General features: G+C 45.8%; 1 protein-coding gene across 1 annotated transcript; it reads right to left on the bottom strand.

The window, feature by feature from the left end:
• Positions 1–16,594: 16,594 nt before the first annotated feature.
• LOC120652113 (sucrose synthase 2) lies at positions 16,595–24,124 on the bottom strand. Its single transcript, XM_039929826.1, has 15 exons — positions 23,833–24,124; positions 22,312–22,448; positions 21,485–21,614; positions 21,243–21,394; positions 20,907–21,099; positions 19,538–19,656; positions 19,201–19,417; positions 19,021–19,116; positions 18,762–18,935; positions 18,564–18,680; positions 18,310–18,476; positions 17,979–18,203; positions 17,568–17,886; positions 17,236–17,480; positions 16,595–17,130 (listed from the first exon to the last, which is right to left on the bottom strand). The coding sequence occupies exons 2-15, from the start codon at positions 22,419–22,421 to the stop codon at positions 16,944–16,946; spliced, it is 2,451 nt and encodes an 816-aa protein (XP_039785760.1). The 5' UTR covers positions 22,422–22,448; positions 23,833–24,124; the 3' UTR covers positions 16,595–16,943.
• Between the last annotated feature and the right edge of the window lie 487 nt (positions 24,125–24,611).

Raw genomic sequence — 24,611 nt, 5'->3', positions numbered from 1 at the left:
GGCGTGTATTTGTCGGTGTTTGTTGGATTGTAAACTATTCAGGGTGAAGCGAGGTTCTATATGGGACAGACAGGACAGGCGCTAGAAATTAGAATACCAGACGAGCGATGTGAAGTTAGATGATAGCCATGGATGAGGTGCAGGGTACAAGAAAGTCAGTAGAGGAGCAGGTTTGCTTGGCGATGGAATTTTGTATGCGAGAGGAAGCTGGGGAGGAACTGATTGGTGGTCGTTGGAGAATATTAGTCAGCTCTACCAACCATGAGGTCAACAACTAACTGCTACCACTCTCAAGGTCTCACGCATACTGTATCCGACAAGGTTTCTTTGCAAGCCTGTAAAATACAAGAAAGAATTTGCCTTAGCTCAGCTTAGAGCAACGAGTTCTCTTAGTGACCCAATGAAGGAATGGATAGGCAACCATTTGTAATTTCTCTTATTTTTTGTATCTTTTTTTGTTTCTTGTGACTTTGTACAAGAACTCCTTTTTCCTTTTTTAATATATATAATCAGTAGGGGAGCACTTCCCTCTCCTGTTTCCTAAAAAAAAGTACCGTGTGTGCTGAGATGAAGAACTACTGTATTCTGTCGCTACGATCTTTTATTTCTTTATGATTACTTTGTCAAATTACAAAGTTTCGTCCGGAACATGAGTACAATTTGAAGCATGAGTGAAAAAAAAAAACACTACGCGGCCGTGGAGCGCGTCGTGCGGCCACAATTCCTCAAGCCACCTCGAGAGGCTCCAAAAGGCCAGGCAGAGATAACCTCCACCGCTCCACGGTCGCTTGCATAAGTGGCAGTACATTTCTAAAACTTGCTACTTGTGAGCTTACCACTCATGTGTTTTCTATTCACCTAAACATCTACTGTAAATTATCTCATTTAGCTTACTGCATATAGCAGCCTCTGCTTTTTTGCAGCAAAATAGCCTGGATCAAAGAAACTATCGAACCTTATGCGCGTTGAATCATCTGACCAATGCCATCAAGTGAGGAAAAGAGTGCATGATTGTGAGCGCAGAGGGGCAGCCAAAGCGTCAAAATTAGCAACCTAATTACTCACAAGCATTTCACTAAACAGTTTAGATACGCATATCAGAACAGCCACATAGTATCGATTATTCAAATATGGTGTTGTTCAAACTTCACAATTAGGAATATACTACTCGTTGTTGGCGTCCCCATCGAGGCCGCTCGCCGTCGCCGTCGCCGCGCCTATGGCCTCCTTGTCGGGGACTCGCTCGGTCGGGGCCGCGCGCCACTGCCGCAGTTGTTGGCTCCCAGCGTGAGCGAGCAGCCGCCGCCGCCACCGTGAGCTCCGACGCGGGTGGGCCGCCGCCGGCGCGGGCCTCCCCACGCGGGCGAGCTAAGGAGAGAGGGAGAGAACAACATCAGAAGAAGAAGATGACAAGTGGGGCCCGCTCGTCATTGAGAGAGGGAGAGAATTAAGTGGGAAGGAATGTGGATGATATTGGGTCCCCTTAACAGTTTTCTCAAAAACCACAACTACTCAACCAAATAGCTTTTAACTTTTTACACAGCACATAGCTCGCAGCAGCTTTTCTACTGCCCACAGTCTACAATAGCTTTTTCAAAAGTCATAGCTCAACCAAACACACCCTCAAACTACTGTACCCTTTTATGTCTTGATAGTATCTTGTTGTCAAAAAATAGTGCAAAAGTGGTCCACACACACTTGGAGAAGCACAATTGCTCAGTCGAGGTATTTCACGTAAAATCTTTTTGTCCTATAGTGCCCTTCTTTGTTTGCTATATACTCCCTCCGTCTTAAAATAATTGCACATCGAGAATTTGAAATTTGTCCCACAAAAAATTGTCACTTAACCCAACTACCATAAAAGACAAGAGTATCCGGAGTATTTAAAAAAACAAGATAGTGTCCGGATCCTTCTTACAAAAGCCAAATGTATAATTTCACACCATGCATTGGTTTGTATGTCCGGTCTTAGAATTGTATTTATTTGGAGACGGAGGGAGTATATGGCACCACCCAGACCTTTTAATTTGGATTATCTTGAAAACACCAATAGATTTAGATAAGATTTAGATATAGTGTGTATCCCATTATAACGTACTAGTTGGTTGGTCTTTGCGTGTGTATCCCACAATGCAAAGTTGCACATCAACACAGCACGGCTTCAATTAATTCTAGCGTATTTCATACCAGGTTTTTCGTTCAAAGCTTGGCCCATTCTGGCTCAGTCACGAGGTCTTCAACGTGTTTGGGCCATGGGGTGCTGCGCTGCGTTCGTTGAGAACAAGGACAAGCAAGGAGGATTCACAGAACTGGAGGGCGGCGCTTCACCTGCCAGGCCGCTTCTAGGAAGGCCCACGCCTACATACATGTTCCGGGATCGAGGGTACTGTTCCTCGACCAGAAAATACCAATCTTATTCCATAAACGCGAGGTTATTTTCATTCCCGTCTTGTAAAAACCTCTCAATTCCGTTCCTTCACCCCGTTCCTCGACCCTAACCTCGAATCTTTGTGACTATGGTCCGGACCATCTCCTTTCGCAGACTCGAGCATCGCGTTTCAAGGCGCGCCTGAAAGGATCGTGGCCCAAAAAGAGGGGTTGAATTGAGACTTTTTCAATATTCTACTTAGTCCTTAACCTAGACTAGTATTGCACAATCTACAAATTTGAAACCTAGTCACTAGAGCATGCTAGCAAAAGATCCTTAGGTAGGTAAACACACTATCATGATCATTTTGTCTAGATGTTTGCACACTAGCAAGATCAATACCTAAGCAAGAGATCACACTACCATGCAAGTTGTCTTAGTCAATCTACAAGCAATCAAAAGCAAGAATAACAACAAATGGATTTAATTGTTTGAAATAAAAGTAAGGGACACGAGACAATCGGATTTTTTCCCGTGGTATCGAGGAGTTGACGCTCCCCCCGAATCCATGTTGGAGCACCCACACAAGGGTACAGCTCCCTTGCTTCACCAAGGAGCAAGTGATCACTAAGAATGCTCATTCTCCATCTCCGGAACGGCGAGCTTCACACCGTATACAATCTTCTTGTCTTGGGGCTCCCACAAACTCCAAGAGCTCACCAAAAACCTCCCGATCACCAAGACCGGCTAGGTGCCGTCAAACACCAAGAGTAACAAGCTCCTAAGCCTTCACTTGACCTACACTCAGTTGGCCCTAGCTCAAGCACTCTTGCTACACTTGTAAAGGATGAATTCTTCAAGGTTGAAGCACAAACAATGTACTAGATCTTCTCTCTTTTGCTCAAAGCACTTGCTCTTCTTCTCAAGGGTGGCCTCAAGTATTCAGGGTGTCAAAGACACTTCAAATGAGCCAGGGGGTGCCCTTATATAGAGTGGAAAGAGTTACATAGCCGTTGGAAATCCACTGCAGAAAAATCGAGACCACCGGAAGAACCGACGGGATAGAAAGTGAAAGCATCGGTTCAACCTGTCTCTCTGTGTCCAATTAGTAGCCGTTGGGGTTCTGACACAGTATACAGGCTTGCGTCATTGCACCGGTGCATGCTCCGTAGGGGCATCGGTTCAACCGGTGCTGAAGAGGTTCACTGATCAACTCAAACAAGCTCTCTGGAACATAGTATATCCAATGCACCGGTGCTTGATTCTGAAGCGTCGGTTCAACCGGTGCTGAAGGCGAGTTGAGGTCTACCAAAACATGCTCTCTGGAACATAGTACATCTAATGCACCGGTGCTTTGCTTGGGACCCTCGGTTCAACCGGTGCTATAGAGACTGTTGACTTGATTTCTGCTTGCATCCAAAGAAGATAGACCGACAGGGCGTCGGTCCTTCCGCCAAGCATCGGATGCACCGATGCATGGGTCATCGGTTAAACCGGTGATACTGTTTTTCTTGATTTTCAGCTGAATTGACTTGAAGTTTATATGTTACTTTGATTGTTTCTTCTTCCAAGTGTTTTGTTGACTTCTTTTGACTATCTTGAGCTGTTTTTAAGCGAGTGTGCAAGATTTCTAAGGCCAACTCAATTTTGGTCAAGCTACTAACTTATGAACCCCTCTTAATAGTACGGTCAAGAACTAAAAACTATAAACCCTAGCTAAATCAAGTGTCCTTCATCTCCTTGTGACACTTGAGACTAGAAAGATCCTTAATCTTTTAAAATTGAGTCCTTGGCACGCATGGTTGTTCCAATTGAGGGGTCTCTTTTCACATTTCATATGAGACTAATCTAATCATTAATTTTTCCTTCAAAACACACGTTAGTCGCATACGGTTGTCATTAATCACTGAAACTTACCATAAGCATCTATCGGCCTAGATGCACTTCAATCTCCTCCCTTTTGGTGATTGATGACAACACAAAGTAGAGATACAAAGATATGAAATTGAAACACGATCAACAAGCATGCATTACTAGAAATAAAGCACATGTAGGGACATGTCAACACAGAGCATACATAATATCCAAATAACATGTCCATACACAAAATCCATGAAGATCCAAACACGTCACAAACCACCAAGCTCCCCCTATCTCTACTCCCTCTATCTATCTCCCCCTTTGGCAACAAAGCACAAAAAAGAAAGGCGATCTAGTCCCGAGCTGGAGAAGGCGGGGTCTTCAGGCTGGGTCCGGTGGAGAACTGAGCGGCGGAGAAGTCGGCGTCGTCGTCCGTCCAGTCGTCGTCGACCGAAGAGGACTTCTGCTCGACCGGAGTCGTCGGAGCAGCAGAAGTAGCTGGAGTAGCGGTAGCAACTGGCTCGACGATGACCGTGGAGTCCGTCGGAGGAGCAGACGTGACGGGAGTCAGGTCTGGCTGAGTGGGGCGCACAACGGACGGACAGAGCACCTCAGGCTGTGAGGGTGACTCAAACGTGAGTGACTGAGCTGAGGGGTGTTGTAGCTGATGCAGAACCTGATGCTGCCTGAGGAACTCTGCATGCTGCTCGGCTGTCCAGAGACTAGGCTGTGGAGCATGAGCCGGAGCAGTAGTGGAAGTAGGAGCAGGGCTGGCAAACAACCCGGTCTGAAGAAGTGGTGACATCGGGAAGAACGCCAAGGGTGTCTGCACAAAACCGCCAACAGGTGGAGCAGGAGCGGTGGGGTCGAACTGGAGCTACTGGGGTGTAGGGAGCTGAGGCTCAGGCAGTCCAGTGTGACGGTACAGCTGACCGAAGCATCCCGAGAAGAAAGTGAACATCTGCTGCTGAATCTAGGACTGCTGCTGAAGCTGTATCCTCATGGCCTCTTGCTGCTGCCGGATCCCCTCGAGTACTAATGTCTGGGCCTCCAGCTGGCGAGCCTGCTCGGCTTGCATGCTTAGCTGAGCTGCAGCAAACCGGTCCTGCTGGTCAGAGAGCCTCTGAAGAATGGCAGCGAGTGCATCGGGCTGTGTGACTTGTGCAGTGGTAACTGGAGGAGCAGGGGTGCGGGCTGCACTAGAGGATCCTGCCTCATCATCATGAGCACCTCGAGGGACGGTAACAGTGGGTATGAAATCCTCGTCATCCTCCGAGTCCTCTGAGTCTGTGATCAGGTAGTGTGGGAGCTGGGCCTCTGCTGCTGCAAGTGAAGCGTCCTCAGCTGCAGTGGGATCATCCACAACTCTACCCTCAGCCAAAACACGCTCATCCAGAATCCGCTGTGCCCTGCGCTGGCCTCTCGGGCCACGACGACCGTCTCGAGGAGTAGTAGGCGAGTAAAAACTGAAGTGCGTCCTCGACTGCTCCAGCTCATCCATATGCTCATTCTGACTGAGCTGAGCGAGTATCCAGCAGATCCAATGAGCAAATGGATGGCGACAGTGAACTGTCATCCCATCTAAGATCACATCCTCTAGCTCGCAGATAAAGAAGTCGACGAGGTCAAAGTCTCGTCCTGTCATGATATACAGTAGAAGCCACTGATGTAGAGCTGTGATCCCCTCGTTGTATCCAATCCGGAACAACAGACTCTTCCTCAAAGCTAGGTGTACGGAGTGAGCTACGGGAGTCAGTCTGTCCGGTGTCCTCGGAGTGCCAGGCAGGAAAGGCTGCTGAAAGAGAACGCCGACCTCCTCGTCAGACGGTGCGTGTGTCTCATGAGGACGACGTGGAGGCACTGTGTTGCCATAAGCCTGATAGTGCAAGAAGTGTGGCTCCTCGGCAATCTGAACTCCTAGCAGGGTAGCCAAACGTGCTCGAGTCAGTCTGTAATGCCTCTGCTGGAAAATGAAGTCAATGAACTGCTGGTCCTCCTCAACAAATAGGGTGGCGTAGAAAACGCGAACCCACTCTCTGATATACCGGGACCTCTCATTCAGTAGAGCTGGTAGACCCTCATATCTCTCAAACAAAGGGAGGATAGGAATGCCTTCTGCTGCCACGCGCATAGCCACCCAGTGAAGCATTTTGTGCTCACTGATCTTGATGTCCATCTGAGAATACGCGTGGTAGAAAGACTCCTGGAGCAGAGTGTGAAAGCGACGGTCAACTCCAACGTCCCTCTGCTCGGGAAACCACTGCTCCGGGGTGACATATCTCAATCTCTTGACCCTAGGTCCTGGAATGCCCCGAAGATCAAGTAGCTCAACCTGTGGAGGCTCCTCCTCTGCACCACTGTCCTGACCAGCTGCCTCTCTCTCACTGTCACGGCCTGCTGCCCTGTGAGCACCACCACCTCGAGTCCGTGGACGTGAGCGGGACTCAGGTGTGGTCTGAGCTGTCTGAGTACGTCCTGAGCGACGTAACTGCTGCTATGGCTCCCCCTGAGCCTGAGGAGCTCTGATCCTGAGTGAACCCTGCCTGTCTACTGCATCTGCAACTGCCTCTGCTCTCTCTCGCTCTCGGTCCTCATGAGTGCGCTTCTTCTTCTGCACAACCTGCTTGCCCTTGCCCTTTTTGTCTCCTGCCATCTGTCATAGAGAATCGATAGAAGATAATGGAATTAAGACAGGGAATTATGCATATACGAGATATCCACTAAAGGAAAGAATGTCCTTAAGCAAAGTATAGATTTGATTGAGCCTAAAACAGGAACATCTAGTGGATAGCAGCCTCGATAACGATGACACACTAAAAGATTTAAGAGATATCTATGTGTGCATATGCAAAACCAATGACATGTGGTCATGTGTAAAAAGGATAATGTATCGAGGGAACTTCACATGCCAAAGAGTGTGTAGACCATACCCTTGCAAATCAGAGAAGAATCCACAAAGAAATTGATGAGAATTTCTTTGAGGCAAAACGTCAAACGCCTTGAGGGCACACGAGCAAAGGGTGGAGGAAGCTCAAAACTAGCTCGAATGCACGTGCGTGGGGAAGGAGTGGAGCAGGAGGAGGAGCAGTGTAGGCGAGCGGCGGCGCTGGACGAGGATGGCGGCGGCGCGCGGTCGGTGGCTTGTGGGCGGCGCAGGCGTGGAGCTGGCATGGCGCGGGCGCGGTGCTATGGAGGCGCGGGCAGGCGGCGGCGCAGTGGAGCAGCGGCGGCGTGTGGGCGTGCGGCGGCGGAGCGAAGGCGCGGGCGGCGGCGGAGCAGTGTCTGGTGCTGGGCGGCGTTCGCGGGGAAGAAGGAAGAGAGCGTGAAGCTGACGCGCGGGCCCGCGGACGAGATAAGTGAAACAGGACGAGCGGGCCCGCCAACCCTAAAGCACTGGAAGGTCCGATGGTTCGGAGAAATAGGCATCGGTGTATCCATCGGTGTAAGGTTGACCAGATCTGGAAGAATTTGAACGAGGTCAACAGAGGGGCATCGGAAGATCCGCCACTGGGTCATCGGAACGTCCGATGGGCGTCGGTGCAACTGCAAGAGGAAGGTCCAGAGACGCTGCAAGGGCCAAAACTCCACGCAGTAGCACCAGTTGAACCGATGTATAGGCGTCGGTTCATCCGCCAACCATCGGATGCACCGGTGGCCATCGGTGTAACGGTCGGAGGGTGTTCCAGAGACGATGCAGAGACTGAGCCACGAAGACTTAAGCACCGGTTGAACCGATGCAAGCAAGACCAGGGCGTCGGTTTAACCGGTGGTTAAGGAAATTTTCTGCTGAACTACAAACTCTACTTCTGATCCAAATTTTCAAAACCAAAGCCATAAACACACAATTTGGACCATTTTCGAGAGACAACCTCACCCCTCAAACACTCATACTTATAATGCTCGCAAGCTTTTACATAAACATAGGCAAATTAAGATCCAAACGAGGTTTTAAACACAAAAACCAAATGTATGAGCCACTTTGCCTATGAACTTAGAGATTGAAACTTTAAGTTCGATAGGACGTGACTTAATAGGCATGAAAGCGCAACATTGATCTTATCACTCTTGTAGAGATGATATATCATATTTAGCTTGAATATCTTTCTCGAAGTGTGATTTGCTCCCTTGTGATGCTACTAACGTGATGCAATGCCAATGCAAAGCGAGAAACTAAACATTGATGCATTCTATATGACAAGCACATGCATTGCAAAAATTTAAATCTATCTTGTCAAGTATGAACTCTTGGCAAGCTTCTTCATGATGAACCATTCTTCATGCCATGAGCGAAACCAAGACCACCGACTCATGCAAGACCCATGTTCATCACTATCTTGACAAGGTTAGACAAGCCCCTAGCATTTGTACATATGAAATGCATCTTTATGACAAGGCAATTATATGACGTTAGAAGCATCTAGAACATTAAGCTCACTTCGCAACCTACAAAATGTGCTCTCATCTAGAGGTTTGGTGAAGATATCCGCCAATTGATCTTCGAAACGAACACCACAAAGTAGTATATCATTCCTTGCCACATGATCTCTTAGAAAGTGATGGCGAATATCTATGTGCTTGGTACGAGAGTGTTGAACCGGGTTATTAGCAATTTTAATGGCACTCTCATTATCACAAAGGAGCGGGATCCTATCTAATACTACACCATAGTCCAAGAGGCTTTGCTTCATGTAGAGGATTTGAGCACAACAAGCCCCGGCGGTAATGTATTCCGCCTCCGCGGTTGACAAGGCCACGGAATTTTGTTTCTTTGACGACCAAGAGACCAAGGAACGCCCTAGCAAGTGGCACCCACCCGATGTACTCTTGCGATCCACACGACATCCGGCAAAATCCGAATCCGAGTATCCCAAGAGTGTAAAACTAGCGCCTTTGGGGTACCACAAGCCTATGCTAGGCGTATGCTTGAGATATCTAAGGATCCTCTTAACGGCACTAATGTGTGATTCCTTAGGATTAGCTTGAAAGCGGGCACACAAGCATACGCTGAACATGATATCGGGCCTAGATGCGGTTAGGTAAAGAAGCAACCCAATCATGGAACGATAGAGAGTTTGGTCAACCGATTTACCTCCCTCATCCAAGTCAAGATGTCCATTAGTTGGCATTAGAGTCTTGATCGGCTTGCAATCATCCATCTTGAATTTCTTGAGAATATCCTTTGTATACTTTTCTTGATGGATGAAAGTCCCTTTCTTCAATTGCTTGATTTGAAACCCAAGGAAGAAATTGAGCTCACCGATCATGGACATCTCGAATTCTCTAGCCATCATTTCTCCAAATTCTTTGCAAAGAGTGGGGTTAGTTGAATCAAATATGATATCATTAACATAAATTTGACATACGAATAGCTCTTCATTGATGATTCTTGTGAATAGAGTTGTATCCACCCTCCCGATCTTGAAGCCCTTGTTGAGAAGGAAGTCACGAAGGCGTTCATACCAAGCCCTTGGCACTTGCTTGAGCCCGTAGAGAGCCTTGTGCAACCTATAAACATGATTAGGATATCTAGGGTCCTCAAACCCAGGAGGTTGTTCAACAAACACCAACTCATTAATAAAGCCATTTAAGAACACACTTTTCACATCCATTTGAAAGAGTTTCATGTTATGATGTGAAGCGTACGCTAAAAGGATACAGATGGCTTCAAGTCTTGCAACGGGGGCAAATGTTTCACCAAAATCCAACCCTTCAACTTGTGCAAAGCCCTTTGCCACAAGTCTTGCCTTGTTGCGAATCACTACACCATGCTCGTCTTGTTTGTTGCGGAAGACCCACTTAGTACCAATGATATTCTTGTCTTGAGGACGTTCTTCAAGAACCCAAACTTCATTGCGGGTGAAGTTGTTGAGCTCTTCTTGCATGGCCTTCACCCAATCCGGGTGCTCAAGAGCTTCATCTATATTTGTGGGTTCCAAGCAAAAAACAAACGAGTAATGTTCACAAAAAGAGGCATATTGACGTCTACGAGTTCTTACTCCACCGGAGGGGTTACCCATGACCAAGTCAATGGGATGATTTCTTGATGTTCTTGTAAGCCTCTCTTGTGCTTGAGACGTTGATTCTTCTAGTGATTCGCCACCTTGATCTTGAGCTTGTGCTTGTTCACTTGTGATGTACGTGTCATCAAATGGAAGTTGTTCTTCAACCACTTATTCATCTTGAACATCATGGAAAGGAGGTGAGGCATCATCTTCTTCATCGGATGACTCATCATGGCGATGTGATGGTGTAGACTTGTCTTCATCCTTTGAGTCATCCTTGGAAGTGACTTCAACTTGAGTGGATGAGGCTTGTAGCTCTTCTACCTCCTCCTTTGGCTTGACTTGCCCAATAGTAATGTTCTTCATGACTTTTCGAAGTGGTTCATCACCTACATCATCACAAGAGAAAACTTCCCCTTGGGAGCCATTAGTCTCATCAAACTCCACATCACAAGTTTCTTCAATCTTGCTAGTAGCACTATTGAATACTCGATATGATTTGGAGTTTGATGAATAACTAACAAGAAAACCAACATCACATATACTTTCAAACTTGCCTAGGTGTTTCCTTTTCTTGAATATGTAGCATTTACAACCAAACACCCGGAAGTTGGAGATGTTGGGCTTCCTCCCAATGAGAAGCTCATAGGGTGTCTTTCCCAAGAAGCGGTGGAGATAAACTCGGTTGGATGCATGGCATGCGGTGTTGATGGCTTTTGCCCAAAATCTTTGTGAGATGCCATAGTCATCCAACATTGCTCTTGCAAGAGTGATTAATGTCTTGTTCTTCCTTTCCACCACTCCATTTTGTTGGGGGTGTGTATGTTGATGAAAACTCATGCTTGATCCCCATGTCGTTGCAAAGATCTTCTACTTGAGTGTTCCTAAACTCCGTGCCATTGTCACTCCGGACCTTCACAACACTTGACTCAAATTCATTTTGAGTTTGCTTGACAAAAATCTTGAAGATTCCCATAGTCTTGCTCTTGTCATCTAAAAAGAAAGTCCAAGTATATCTAGAGTAATCATCAACAATTACAAGACAATAGAGATTACCGCCAAGACTTTTGTAGGTGGTTGGCCCAAAGAGATCCATGTGTAGTAGCTCCAAGCTTCTTGATGTTGATAAGTAAACCTTCCTGGGATGTGATGATGCGAATTGCTTCCCGGCTCGACAAGCACTACACAATTTGTTTTTGTCAAAAGTAACATCTTTGACACCAACCACCATACCTCGTTTGAAGGCCTTCTTGAGTTGGCTCATTCCAATATGAGCGATGCGGCGATGCCAAAGCCAACCCATGGAGTTCTTGGAGAAGAGACATGTCGCCAAGTTTGCATCATTAGATGAGAAATCAACAAGGTAAATGTTACCATGTCGAAATCCTTTGAATATTAAGCTCTTGTCCTCCTTATTTGTCACTATAACCTCACTATCACTAAAGGTGCATATTAGTCCTAAATCACAAAGTTGAGCAATAGATAACAAATTGAAACTAACCGACTCAACAAGCAACACATTAGAGATAGAAAGATCCTTGGTAATGACTACCTTACCCAAACCTACCACTTTTCCTTTTGAGTTATCACCAAAGGTGACATGTTCATAATCGCCCACATCTTCATCTAGTGAGGTGAACATCTTTACATAGCCGGTCATGTGTTGTGTACATCCGCTATCAAGCACCCAATGCTTGCCACCGGCTTTGTAGTTCACCTACACACAAATGAATCACTTTTGAGGTTTGGGAACCCAAGCAAGTTTGGGTCCTTTGACATGAGTTACTAAAGCTTTAGGAACCCATAGTTGGCGTGGTAGCTTTTCCTTCATGTGAGTGCCAATAAACTTTGCCTTAACCTTGCCACTTTTAAGCTTGCTTAACAAGAAATGATGTTCATCGAATTGAGACTTGTAATTAGGAGGCAAGGTAGGAGGTGGACGAGTAGAAATTGGACAATCCCTTGTGTGATGCCCGGTGATTTGACAATGTTGACAATATGAGCCAACTTCCTTATTGAATCATGCCTTGAGCTCCGGCGACTTGGGACAATTTTCCGGAGGCTTGGGAAATGATCCAAGTCCATTTGTCCCAAAGTGCCTTGCATTGTGGAAGAGAATCTCCTTATGCAAGTATTCTCTCCTAGTCACATTGAATATGCATTTGGTCATGCTTTCAAGTTCCTGCTCAAGTTGTTTCTCCCTATCATGGTTAGTCTTTGAACAAGACGGAGAAGCATGATGACAAGTAGTAGGGTGAGGCAACTCCACAATATCATCACAAGAAGTAGCTATATTGACTTTGATGACTTTCTTTTGAGTTTCTTTTAGTTCTTCATCCAAAGCATCAAAGGCAAGGTCAAGTTATTGATACTTCATATTTAAGTTAGCATAATCAAGCTTAAGCTTCTTGTTGCATGAAATAAGTGACTTGTTATGCACAACTACTTCCTCATATTTAACATTCAATTCATCATGCTTAACAAGTAGCTTGTCATACTCCTCATTGTGCCTAACAATCAACTCATCATTTGAGACCTTAAGCTTGGCATATTCAATTTCAAGAACTTTGCATTTTAATTTGTACTTCTTGATCACTTGTTGGTACTCATCTAGGATGTTTTGCACTTCATTAGGAGATAAGCAATGTTCACTTTCATCACTAGAGGAGTCATCATTATCAGTCACCTTGGAGTTACCTCTTGCCATGAAGCACATGGGTGGTGGAGGTAGAGGTGCCTCATCACAATCATCATCATCATGTATGACAATTCCCACAATCTTTTTCTTGGATTCTTCATCACTTGAGTTATCATTTGAGGATTCACCATCCGTGATCCATTCTCCAAGGAAAGCCTTGACCTTCTCTTTTCTTGTGAAAGACCCTTTCTTCTTGTGGTCATTCTTCTGATGACTTTTCTTTGAAGTCTTGTATTGATTGCCATCATCTTCTTGTTTCTTGTTGAGCTTTGAAGGCTCCGGACAATCATATGAGAGGTGTCCATATTTGCCGCAATTGTAACACATTTTCTTGACATTTTTCTGGCTTTTCCGAGTACGAAACTTGTTTTTCTTGGGGTCATAGTTGTACCCTCTCTTGTTCAACCTTGACATCATCTTGGAGGTCTTCCTCATGAGAAGTGCTAGCTCAACATCACCATCTTCATCACTTGAATCTTTATTAGCTTCATCTTCGTTTGAGCTTGGTGATGGAACTTTGCACTTGTTCTTTTTCTTAGACTTATGATCACCCTTAGCTTTGAGTGCAAGATCTCTCTTGTCTTGCGGTGGATCAACTTCTCCCAAGAGGAACATCTCATGAGACCGAATCTTCCCAACAACATCACTCACTTCAAGTGTTTCAAGATCCTTCTCATAGAGTAATGAGGTGACGATGTTGTACTTGGGCTTGTGTAGACAATGAAGGATCTTCCAGATGATATCACTAGTAGACAAAGGAGAAATTTCAAGAGCGTTAATGTCCTCAATAAGCACATTCAATCGAGCATACATTTGTTCAACCAATTCATTTGGAAGCATTTTGAATTCATTTAGTTTTTCCTTAAACACTTGATATTTTTCTTCACGAACCTTTTTAGAACCAACATAAATAGCTTCAAGTGCTTCCCAAATTTCATAAGAGGTCTTTTTGCTGTGAACACGAGCAAATATCTCCTCACTAAGAGCATCAAACAAAGCATTCTTTGCTCTAGCACCATATTTGACTTAATCTTCATTCCAAGGACCAACAATAGGTTTTTCCGTGACCGCCCAAGCGATGGGATTAATAGCCTCAAAATAACCCGCCATGCGAGCTTTCCAATAAGCATAGTTTCTCCCATCGATCTTGGGTGGACCACCACTTCCCCCGGCCATTCTCTAGGATTTTAAGCCTAAAAAGAGAGCCCTCACTCTGATACCAATTGAAAGGATCGTGTCCCAAGAAAGGGGGTTGAATTGAGACTTTTTCAATATTCTACTTAGTCCTTAACCTAGACTAGTATTTCTCAATCTACAAATTTGAAATCTGATCACTAGAGCATGCTAGCAAAAGGTTCTTAGGTAGGTAAACACACTATCATGATCATTTTGTCTAGATGTTTGCACACTAGCAAGATCAATACCTAAGCAAGAGATCACACTACCATGCAAGTTGTCCTAGTCAATCTACAAGCAATCAAAAGCAAAAATAACAACAAATGGATTTAATTGCTTGAAATAAAAGTAAGGGACACGAGACAACCGGATTTTTTCCCGTGGTATCGAGGAGTTGACGCTCCCCCCTAATCCATGTTGGAGCACCCACACAAGGGTACAGCTCCCTTGCTTCACCAAGGAGAAAGTGATCACTAAGAATGCTCCTTCTCCATCTCCGGAACGGCGAGCTTCACACCGTGTACAATCTTCTTGTCTTAGGGCTCCCACAAACTCCAAGATCTCACCAAGAACCTCCCGATCACCAAGACCGGCTAGGTGCCGTCAAACACCAAGAGTAACAAGCTCCTAAGCCTTCACTTGACCTACACTCAGTTGGCCCTATCTCAAGCACTCTTGCTACACTTGCAAAGGATGAATTCTTCAAGATTGAAGCACAAACAATGTACTAGATCTTCTCTCTTTTGCTCAAAGCACTTGCTCTTCTTCTCAAGGGTGGCCTCAGGTATTCAGGGTGTCAAATGCACTTCAAATGAGCCAGGGGGTGCCCTTATATAGAGTGGAAAGAGTTACATAGCCGTTGGAAGTCAACTGCAGAAAAATCGAGACCACCGGAAGAACCGACGGGATAGAAAGTGAAAGCATCGGTTCAACCGGTCTCTCTGTGTCCAATTAGTAGCCGTTGGGGTTCTGACACAGTATCCAGGCTTGCGTCATTGCACCGGTGCATGCTCCGTAGGGGCATCGGTTCAACCGGTGCTGAAGAGGTTCACTGATCAACTCAAACAAGCTCTCTGGAACATAGTATATCCAATGCACCGGTGCTTGATTCTGAAGCGTCAGTTCAACCGGTGCTGAAGGCGAGTTGAGGTCTACCAAAACATGCTCTCTGGAACATAGTACATCTAATGCACCGGTGCTTTGCTTGGGACCCTCGGTTCAACCGGTGCTATAGAGATTGTTGACTTGATTTCTGCTTGCATCCAAAGAAGATAGACCGACAGGGCGTCGGTCCTTCCGCCAAGCATCGGATACACCGATGCATGTGTCATCGGTTAAACCGGTGTTACTGTTTTTCTTGATTTTCAACTGAATTGACTTGAAATTTGTATGTTACTTTGATTGTTTCTTCTTCCAAGTGTTTTGTTGACTTCTTTTGACTATTTTGAGCTGTTTTTGAGCGAGTGTGCAAGATTTCTAAGGCCAACTCAATTTTGGTCAAGCTACTAACTCATGAACCCCTCTTAATAGTACGATCAAGAACTAAAAACTATAAACCCTAGCTAAATCAAGTGTCCTTCATCTCCTTGTGACACTTCAGACTAGAAAGGTCCTTAATCTTTTAAAATTGAGTCCTTGGCACGCATGGTTGTTCCGAATTGAGGGGTCTCTTTTCACATTTCATATGAGACTAATCTAATCATTAATTTTTCCTTCAAAACACACGTTAGTCGCATACGGTTGTCATTAATCACCAAAATTTACTATAAGTATCTATCGGCCTAGATGCACTTCAGCGCCGTCGCTCGCATTTCTGTTCCTGCTGCTCGGGATTCAAATCGCCGTCATCTCAGCGGTTGCAGCCCTTGCAAAACTGCTGAGCACTAGGGAAATGTCGTCGTTTCAGTGGGCCGCCGGCGCGCTGAACCGCTGATGGCGTGGCGACAGGTTCGTGGTTATAGCATTCCTCAAAAAAAAAAGGTTCAGAGTTGGTGCCTAAAAAAAATGGCAGCAGAATCGCCAAGTCTTCCAAATGAGTACACGGGCGCGAGGCAGGGAAATGAAACGTAGCCGCTGGATGTGGCCCCTTTGGACCTCTGCATCCGTGCCGTGCCAAACTTATCTTGCCAAAGGCTTGTGATCGGCGCATTTCGCAGCACCCGACACCCTCTGAGCCTGACTGACCAAACAATGTCACTTGCAAGGTTCCAAGGTTTGGTGGCGACGCAACACCGCACATGATGATCCTGACGAACTCCGAGCAAGCAGCGTTGACTTCTCTCCAGGAGGTCACCGATGGAACGGAAGTCACCAAGAACTGAAGCCCTGGGAATGGGAGTTGCCTCCCTAGTGAGAAAGTGATGACCAGTACTTCAGACGCAACTGAGGCATCAGCATGTTTCTGACATCGCGACACACTCGGATCTTCAACGACAAAAAAAAAAAGTGGGCACAATGCGAGGCAAATGCAGGCGCAATTCCTGCTGCAACTGAACCACAAAAGAGAGAGGCGCGGCATGCTACCCTTATTTCAGAAACGGCGCCAAGTAAGGCCGCTGCGTTTTATTGAAGGAGCAACATCCATCCATCCACCCAGGAAACAAGGGAGCACCCATGACCAACTGCACACTGACACACCCCATCCATCCCCCAACTACTGAATCAACTCAAACTAGCAGCAGCACCCACATCAATGGAAGAAGGTCGACCTTAAATTCTTGAAGAAAGCCAGCCTACGAAATGCAAACTCTTCTTTTTTCGCCTCCGAATGAGGAAGGAAACCCAGGAAAAAGACACGACTCCAAGTGCTCCCTGCTCCTTTCATTCAGGCCCCGGCGCCTCACTTGCTGGAGGGCTCTCCCTCCACGGCCAGCGGCACCGTGCTCGCCATGGTGCGGTACTTGAGCGCGTACAGCATCTCCAGGTACCGCCGGGTCTCGCGCCTCTCCAGGTTGGACACGTACTTCCAGAACCCGTACACGCCCGTCAGGGTCATCAGCCTCTCCGAGTAGAGCTTCCATGTGTACCTGGATCAACCATCAGGAATAACAGCATCAGAAACATCGCCATGGGATTCAGACGGAGATCAGCGGCAGCAAGCAGCAGTGTGATAGCAACAAGACGACGCGTACTTCTCCTCGATGCGCTGGAGGCCGCCCTGCGAGATCTTGCTCCAGTGGCTCGAGTCCTCCTTGCACTTCTCGAAGAAGTCCACCAGCAGCGCCGAGGCCTTGTCGCCCTGGTACGGGTCGATGTGGTAGCCGGAGACGCCGTGCACGATGATCTCAGCCGGGCCACCGTAGGCAGTGGCGAACGTGGGCAGGCCGCAGGTCATGGCCTCGACCACCGTCAGACCGAAGGCCTCGTAGAAAGCAGGCTGCATCAGGGGACAGGCATTGCACACGGTCAGTTAAGTTCCGATTGGATTCACAGTTGACATTGCTTGAGGGTGTCGGCTAGGTACCTGCACGAAGGCGCCCTGGGTGTCGCAGATGTAGCGGTAGAGCTCACCGTTGCGGACACGGTTCATCTGGGCAGAGATCCAGCGGATGTGCCCGTTCAGGTTGTACTGCTCGATGAGGTCGAACATCTTCTTGAACTCGGCCTGCTCCTCCTTGTCCTTGGACGGGTTGCCGTGGTCACCGCAGACCACCACAAGGTTGACCAGCTCCTGCAGACGCTTGTTCCGGCCGTAGAGCTCGACCAGACCAGTCAAGTTCTTGACACGGTCAAGACGAGCCATGGAGAAGATGATGGGCTTGTTCCTGTCGTTCAGCACGAACCTGCATAGAGGAATTACAGTCAGATCACCGGCAAGGCAACAAATGTTCTGCTACACAAATGCAGCTTAAGCTAGGTAGGAGATGATTCTTACTTGTGCTCGTTGTTCTCGGTTTGGCTGTAGAGGAGCTCCTCGATCTCAGGGTGGAGGGAGGTCAGCCTCTTGTGTGACTCAGTGTAAGGGAAGTAGATGGACATGTCCGCACCAGGGGAGACAATGTTGAACTTAGGGTCAAACACATCGATACCATGCACGACACGGTAGAGGCCAGGCATTGTGAATGCCATGTGTGACTCGTACTGACCGACGGTGTCCTTGCTGAAAATTCAGAAAAAAATGTCATTAGATAACGATGGAACTATAATAGCATGACTGCAACTGGTAAATTTTGTCAGCAAAGTTTGCTTGAATAAATACTACTCACTTTCCAGCAATCTCTTGGAAGGTACTGGTGATGATGAAGTCAGCGTGGTTCATAGCGATCAAGTCAGTGGTGAACTGGCACGAGAAGTGGTAGTGGTCCTCAAACTTCTTCCAGTAGAGGTCAGAGTTGGGGTACTTAGTTTTCTCAAGAGCGTGGGCAATGGTACACTGCATATCAAGCAACAAGGCAGCATTAGCAGTGAACAGGAGGCAGTAATAAAAATCTTCCAATAGAAGAGTTGTCAAGAGTCATACGTGAGTAACACCCATCTTGTGCGCAAGCAAACATGCAACAAGGTTTCCATCACTGTAGTTACCGATGATCAGGTCAGGATTGGCCTGAAGCTCTCCAGCAATCTCGTGTGCCACGTCCTGGCAGCAATTAAGGAAAGAGTCAGCAAGATGTTCATCTTTATAGAAAAAATCATATAGACTTCAACATTTGGTATTTACATCGGTGTAAGTCTCCAGGTATGGCCAGACTTCAAAACGCGAGATCCACTTGCGAACAATTCCATTCTCAGTTCTGAATGGCACACGAAGGATATGGCAGTGCTCAGTGCCAAGGACCTTCTCGAGACGCTGGCCACAGGTGGTGCCAGTTGCATCAGGGAGCAACCTGGTGACCTGTGCAAAATCAAATAAGGCTCGTTATTGCAACGACTAAGCTGGTAAGGTTTTGCTTTAGCATATTTGACATCATCGCACTTACAATAAGGATCTTTGGTGTGATGTCAAGACCGCACTGCTTGATCCTCAGAAGCATTTCATTCTCCATAGCGCGGACTTGATCCAAAATGTAGACAACCTGTAGGTAATGATAGACAGATTGATGAGAACAAGTTCAGTGTTCAAACTATATATCCATGTAAAAACTGAGTAAGAATTTTACCTGGCCTCCAGTGTCAGGGTAACCCAAGACATTAGCTTGAGCGAAGTAACCATGGGGGGAGAGGATAACAACATTGAACACCATGGGGATAGTCCCAAGGAACTTCTCCAGGGTGGACGGATCTGGGGCCTCAAGAAGGTCCAAGAGGAGGTGAATAGTCTCCTGCGCACGCTTAGCGCAGTCACCCCAACCCTTCTCCAGACCAAGCTCCTGGAACCTGTTTATCCAGTCAGAAGAAGTATGTTGTTAAATCACAAGAATTACTAGTACATAATTTTGGTGGTTGTATACTTGTATGTGAAAAATGAACTGTGTTCATGCAAAATATATTCAGTACCTGTGGTGGAAGTCAGAGTATGGGGTATCAGCTGGAAGGCTGGACAGATGCTCCTCAGCCTTCCTCAGAGCGCCTTGCAGAGCACTGAGGCTGCGGATTCTGTCATTCAACATCATGGTCTGCAGAAATCATAGAAGTTCAGATTTACAGCAAGTTCAAAGCCAATTCATAACTACAGCAACAGGAAATAGTATGAGTAAATTGCACCCACCATGCAATAACTTGTATGGTCGTATCACTTTAGTCCAACAAGTTGCAAAACATGCAAATGGATACATGAACTTGTGAAATGCGTGCATGTACGGTCACATATACACTACCAGTGTATTATGCCACGTTGGCAACATCAAGGACTATAGCTTATTGGGTGATTATAATGAGATAAACTTGTATTGCGAATATATCTTAAAAATAATCTCATGTTTATTGTGTGATTGTTTTGGACAACATATGAAACAATAATTATGCCATTAGCATATTCTTACAACTATTTTTGATAAATTATTTTATTTTATTTTGGATATTTTCTTACTTGTAAATTATCATTATTTTGATCGAAGTATATGGTTCCATTCTGGATTATATATAGTATCCTTGTATAGATGGTCATCAATTAAATAGATACCAAAAGTACGTTGTTTTACATTTGGTACAAAATGTTTACATCCGATCCAAATAAAAATTTATATAGGATTTAACTGCTTTAAAGAATTGCATCACATGATCCTAGCAAGACATATCATATCCTATTGATCTTTGCTCATCCTCAGCGGTTGCTCTCTTCTTGTTTAGGTTGTTTGTTTGGGTTATGGTTATGTCTAGCCCATTATAATCACACCATAAACATAAATTATTTTTTAGAGATATGATAAGCCACGTTTAATCCATTACATCATATTATTAATAAGGTATAGTCTATATGACCTCCCACTGTGGTAAAATACACTCGATGGTGTACATGTGACCGTATGTGCACATTTGTGACAACTTCAGGTACCTATTTGCACGGTTTGCAATTTATTGGATTAAAGTGATACAACCATACAAGTTGTTGTATGGTGATTGCAATTTACTATATGAAGAAATAATTTAAGGCTTTCTCGTGGTTCAAAAACATTAAGTCATCAGTGTTTGGTATTATTATCTGACAGATCAGCATTTTAGACATCAGCAACTCAGCATGCCCCAGTGACGTTTGTCTATTGCCTATTGCTAAAAAAGAGTAGAGCACAGGATCACAATTTTACAGCTCTTGTATCACAGGTCAGCTTTAATGATCCACAATTTCTACTTATACTTTGTTGACAAATTCTATTTGACTAACTATATGCAACATTGAATTAAGGAAACAAATAAAATGTTCGCTCACCATCCCCTTGTAGTTGTGGGCGCGAAGGAAGTTGAGCAGGGGGTACATGCTCTCCTTGTCATGGAAGAGCTTTGACGACAGGTGCCTGTTGAGGAACTGCACACCATTGCCAATGGACTTGGACAGAGAAGGACGAGGGAAGGACGCATTGAATGGCTCAAAGTCCAGCTCAAGAACAAAGTTGTTGTTGGGGCTGAAATACATAAATAAAAAAAGATTACAAACTATCATATATGATCTGAAATTTTTTTTCTTAACACCACCAGTCCTAGTTTTTTGTGATCTGAATTTTTTCTTAAAAAATCAATCATGATCAGTTTAGGTGCAAATTTATACCCTTCTTCCACAAGCTGTTCCTTGAACTGCAGGTACTCAGGGACTCTCAGCTCCTCAACAGCGAGCTCGCTGACATTGACCCTCACATACTCCCAGACACCAGGCCTAGGGCGGATGGCCAGTGCAACCCAGGGGGGGATAACAATAGCTTCCTGTAAGATAACACAACATAAATGATCAGAGCTAGAGCACACGCCAAAAAGGAACAATGCTGTCTAGTGAGATCTGAATATGATGCAAACCTGAGCTGCTCTCAGGACGTCCTCAAAGGCACCATCCTTCAGCTTCTCGCGCTCAGCCTCAGGGATAGCGCTGTTGTACTCAGCAATGATCTGGTGGGGCTGCAGCATGCCCTTTCCAAGGTTTTTCAGCCTGCAGAACACATAATCAAGTAATATCAGATCATGCCAGAATGTCAATTCAGCCTATAATAATTCAGGAGTTTGATCAGAATTCAGAAGCCACTGGTTAATATAGGACCACATGTGAGCCAGGCACAAACTCATAGCAAAAATGAAAGACATCCTCGTGACCAAACTTCATGTAATCTCATTCATGTCTATAAATCAGATCTAGTCAAATGTTTATGCATTTATTATGCACGCCTGCATGGAACATGTCAGATCTAGGCATATAAATAGATTAACAATATCATATTATGGAAGCCTAACTAACAGCCACTTGGATAACTACAGCCTTCAATCATTCCATTCAGATTTGTATTGAGTATAAAATTAAAAATATGCATGAGGCCAGATCTAATTACAGTTCAAAGTCAGTCCTACCAGTACTAAATACTTGATGCAGTTTATCAGTATCAGTACTAGGTTTGGACAAAATCCTTGATGCATTTAAATATTCATCTTATCAGGAACATCATAGCTACAAAATTGGTCAGGAATGACTGCATGCAATTCAGCATATGGGGCACACCATGCTAGATCTAACATATATAAGACGAAAATTATCTTAAAAATCACATTCGCTAAAACGATAATAGTAACACAAAATTAGAGTATTTCTTTATGCACTAAGTAATTTGCTGAGGAGAGGGAAAGTCAGTGCAGACCTGGTGAAGACAGCGACGAGCTCATTGGGGTGAGCAGATAGGGAGTCACCGATGCGCTCCCTGACGCTGTGGAGGCGGCTCAGGACGCGGTCGCCGGCAGCTTCCCCCATTGCTATCCTCTTCTTGGGTCCTCAAGCCTGCATAATAACACCAAAGGGAATGCAAACTTCAGTCAAGAATAGCATTCAGAACCAGTAACTGAAAAGTCATCCTTAAAACCCCATGAAGTCATAAGTCCAACCACCAACAACCAGATTTGCCACATCATTGTTACGTTACCAGGAAATTCTTAGGCAAGAAAGGCAGAAAGCAACGGAACAACTTCTACTTCAAGAAAGGGGGAAAAATCGCAAACAGGTGCAAGAACAAAAAAATCAACTAAATCCTAGAAATAAGGAAAACCCAACACAACAGGACACATCGAAGTCATACAAGAATCGATGAGAAGGAAAGCTTCCGAAGGCCAAGGAGTGGTGGAGGGGAGGCGTCTTTTATACAGATCTCCCGGGAGAAACCGACAAGGACACGTCGATGGAATCCAAGACGGAAAAAGCTTTGGCCTTTGGCACCAATGGCTCCTGGCTCCAAAATCCGTTGAAACCAAAGCAGGCAAGGACGAAGAGTGACGCGGCAGAGCAGAGCACCGCAGTTGGTTCTAGCTAGGCTCTTCTAAGCACGAGATCAGCATGGGGTTGGGGTTCCTTGCAGGCCATCACAAGGAGATTAAGATAAACGGCAGTAATTACTCCTAAGACAGGATTAGTCAAAACTAACCATGGCCATTAGCACAAGAACCAAGAACCGTCAGTCTGTCTCTTTTCCCGAGACAGGGGCACATGGCATGGTGGAGGAACGGATAAAGCCAACAACTTATCAGACGAAAATCATCAAAAAAAATATTGTTTGAAAAACAGAAATAAGCATAGAACACCACCGGATCTAGCGTTCTACCAGCTTCGGTCTGTGGAAAAAAAAACTTAATGCAACCTTAAACCCGGAGCTAAACCCCAGATCCAGAAGCATCACCATCTTTCCTGCGGGACAAGCATATGGTCCCCCCACTCGATCTCCTCAAGTGGCAGTTGACCCAGGTTGTTGCATAAACCCCCAATAATTCTCCGGATCTCACCCTATCCCCTGGTGCAAGAAACGTAAAAACCGATCCTTTTTTTTTCTTTTTTGGCTACCGGTGCAAGGAGATCGAGCAACTGCATGCAGAGGCAGCACCTCCCCCCTGCAGAGTGGCAGCAGGTTCAGAGAACCCTGGAAAAAATTTTGGCATGACCTCCCCTGGGTCATCGATCAGGGGTCCAGGACGCCGAGCAGAGTGCCGTTCCTACTTGCTACTTCTTCCTACCGGCGCGGCCGGCGGCCGGCGGCCGTCGCAGTCGGACATGATCAGGAGGGGAGCATTACAACGCCGGCGGCGGCTCGCCGGAACAGCGCAACGTTTCGCGCACGCAGGAACAGAGCAAGAGAGAGAGCAGGAGCTCCTCCATTGCTGGAGGTCGATTGCATTACCTTTCTCCGAGCGGAGAACAGGAGTGCCAATGGAAGGAGGCGCGCTCCTCCCAAAGAGAGGCAGACCCAAGAAACGCAACGCACTAAACGCAAATCAAATGGACGGGGTGAACGGAGGTGGAATGGATGGGTGGGTGGAGAGGCAGCCCCGGGGGCTGTATTTATACACGGATTGCAGGGGAGGGGATGGGGGGGGGGGGGGGGGGGGGGCTCGGCCCCCACCGTCGGCGCCCCTCTGCTTGTATTAAAATGGTAGGTGAGAGGGTAATTTTTTGGTAGTGCATTTTGGTTTGGTTTAAGCGGAGGCCGGTTTAAGCGGAGGCCGGATAGGATATGATTAGATTAGCTGATGGGATAGCTTTGTGCTTGTGCTTGTGCTTGTGCAGCAGCGAGTATGGCTGTACGCTGAGGGTCTATTTTTTGCTGTTTTCTTGGAGAAAAAGCTGAGGCTTTGAACAGATTCGGATGCCGGCCTTTTTGTTGAAAAATGAGCTTTAGAGTTTCTCTGGTGGCTAGAGCATCAACAAAGGTTTTAGAATATGAATGCGTGTCAAGTAACTGAAGTTTTTAGTGGCATCGGAAATCATAGTTTATACGTAAGCAATGATATGGTTAAAAATTTTGCACTCGGCACATTAAATTAGAGCCGGTAATAATTTGGAGTGTTATGCTAACAAGATTGTTCTATGAGGAAGATGACACGATGCATTTGAAACAAATGCCAGCGCAAGACAAGTACAATTTGAAGTCTCGTATAAAATATAAACATAAATTTCATG

The sequence above is a fragment of the Panicum virgatum genome, chromosome 9K (genome assembly GCF_016808335.1).
Source record: "Panicum virgatum strain AP13 chromosome 9K, P.virgatum_v5, whole genome shotgun sequence".
NCBI lineage: Eukaryota > Viridiplantae > Streptophyta > Magnoliopsida > Poales > Poaceae > Panicum > Panicum virgatum.
The sequence above is the reverse complement of the archived record's forward strand: the minus strand, read 5'-3'. Positions and strand labels throughout refer to the sequence as shown.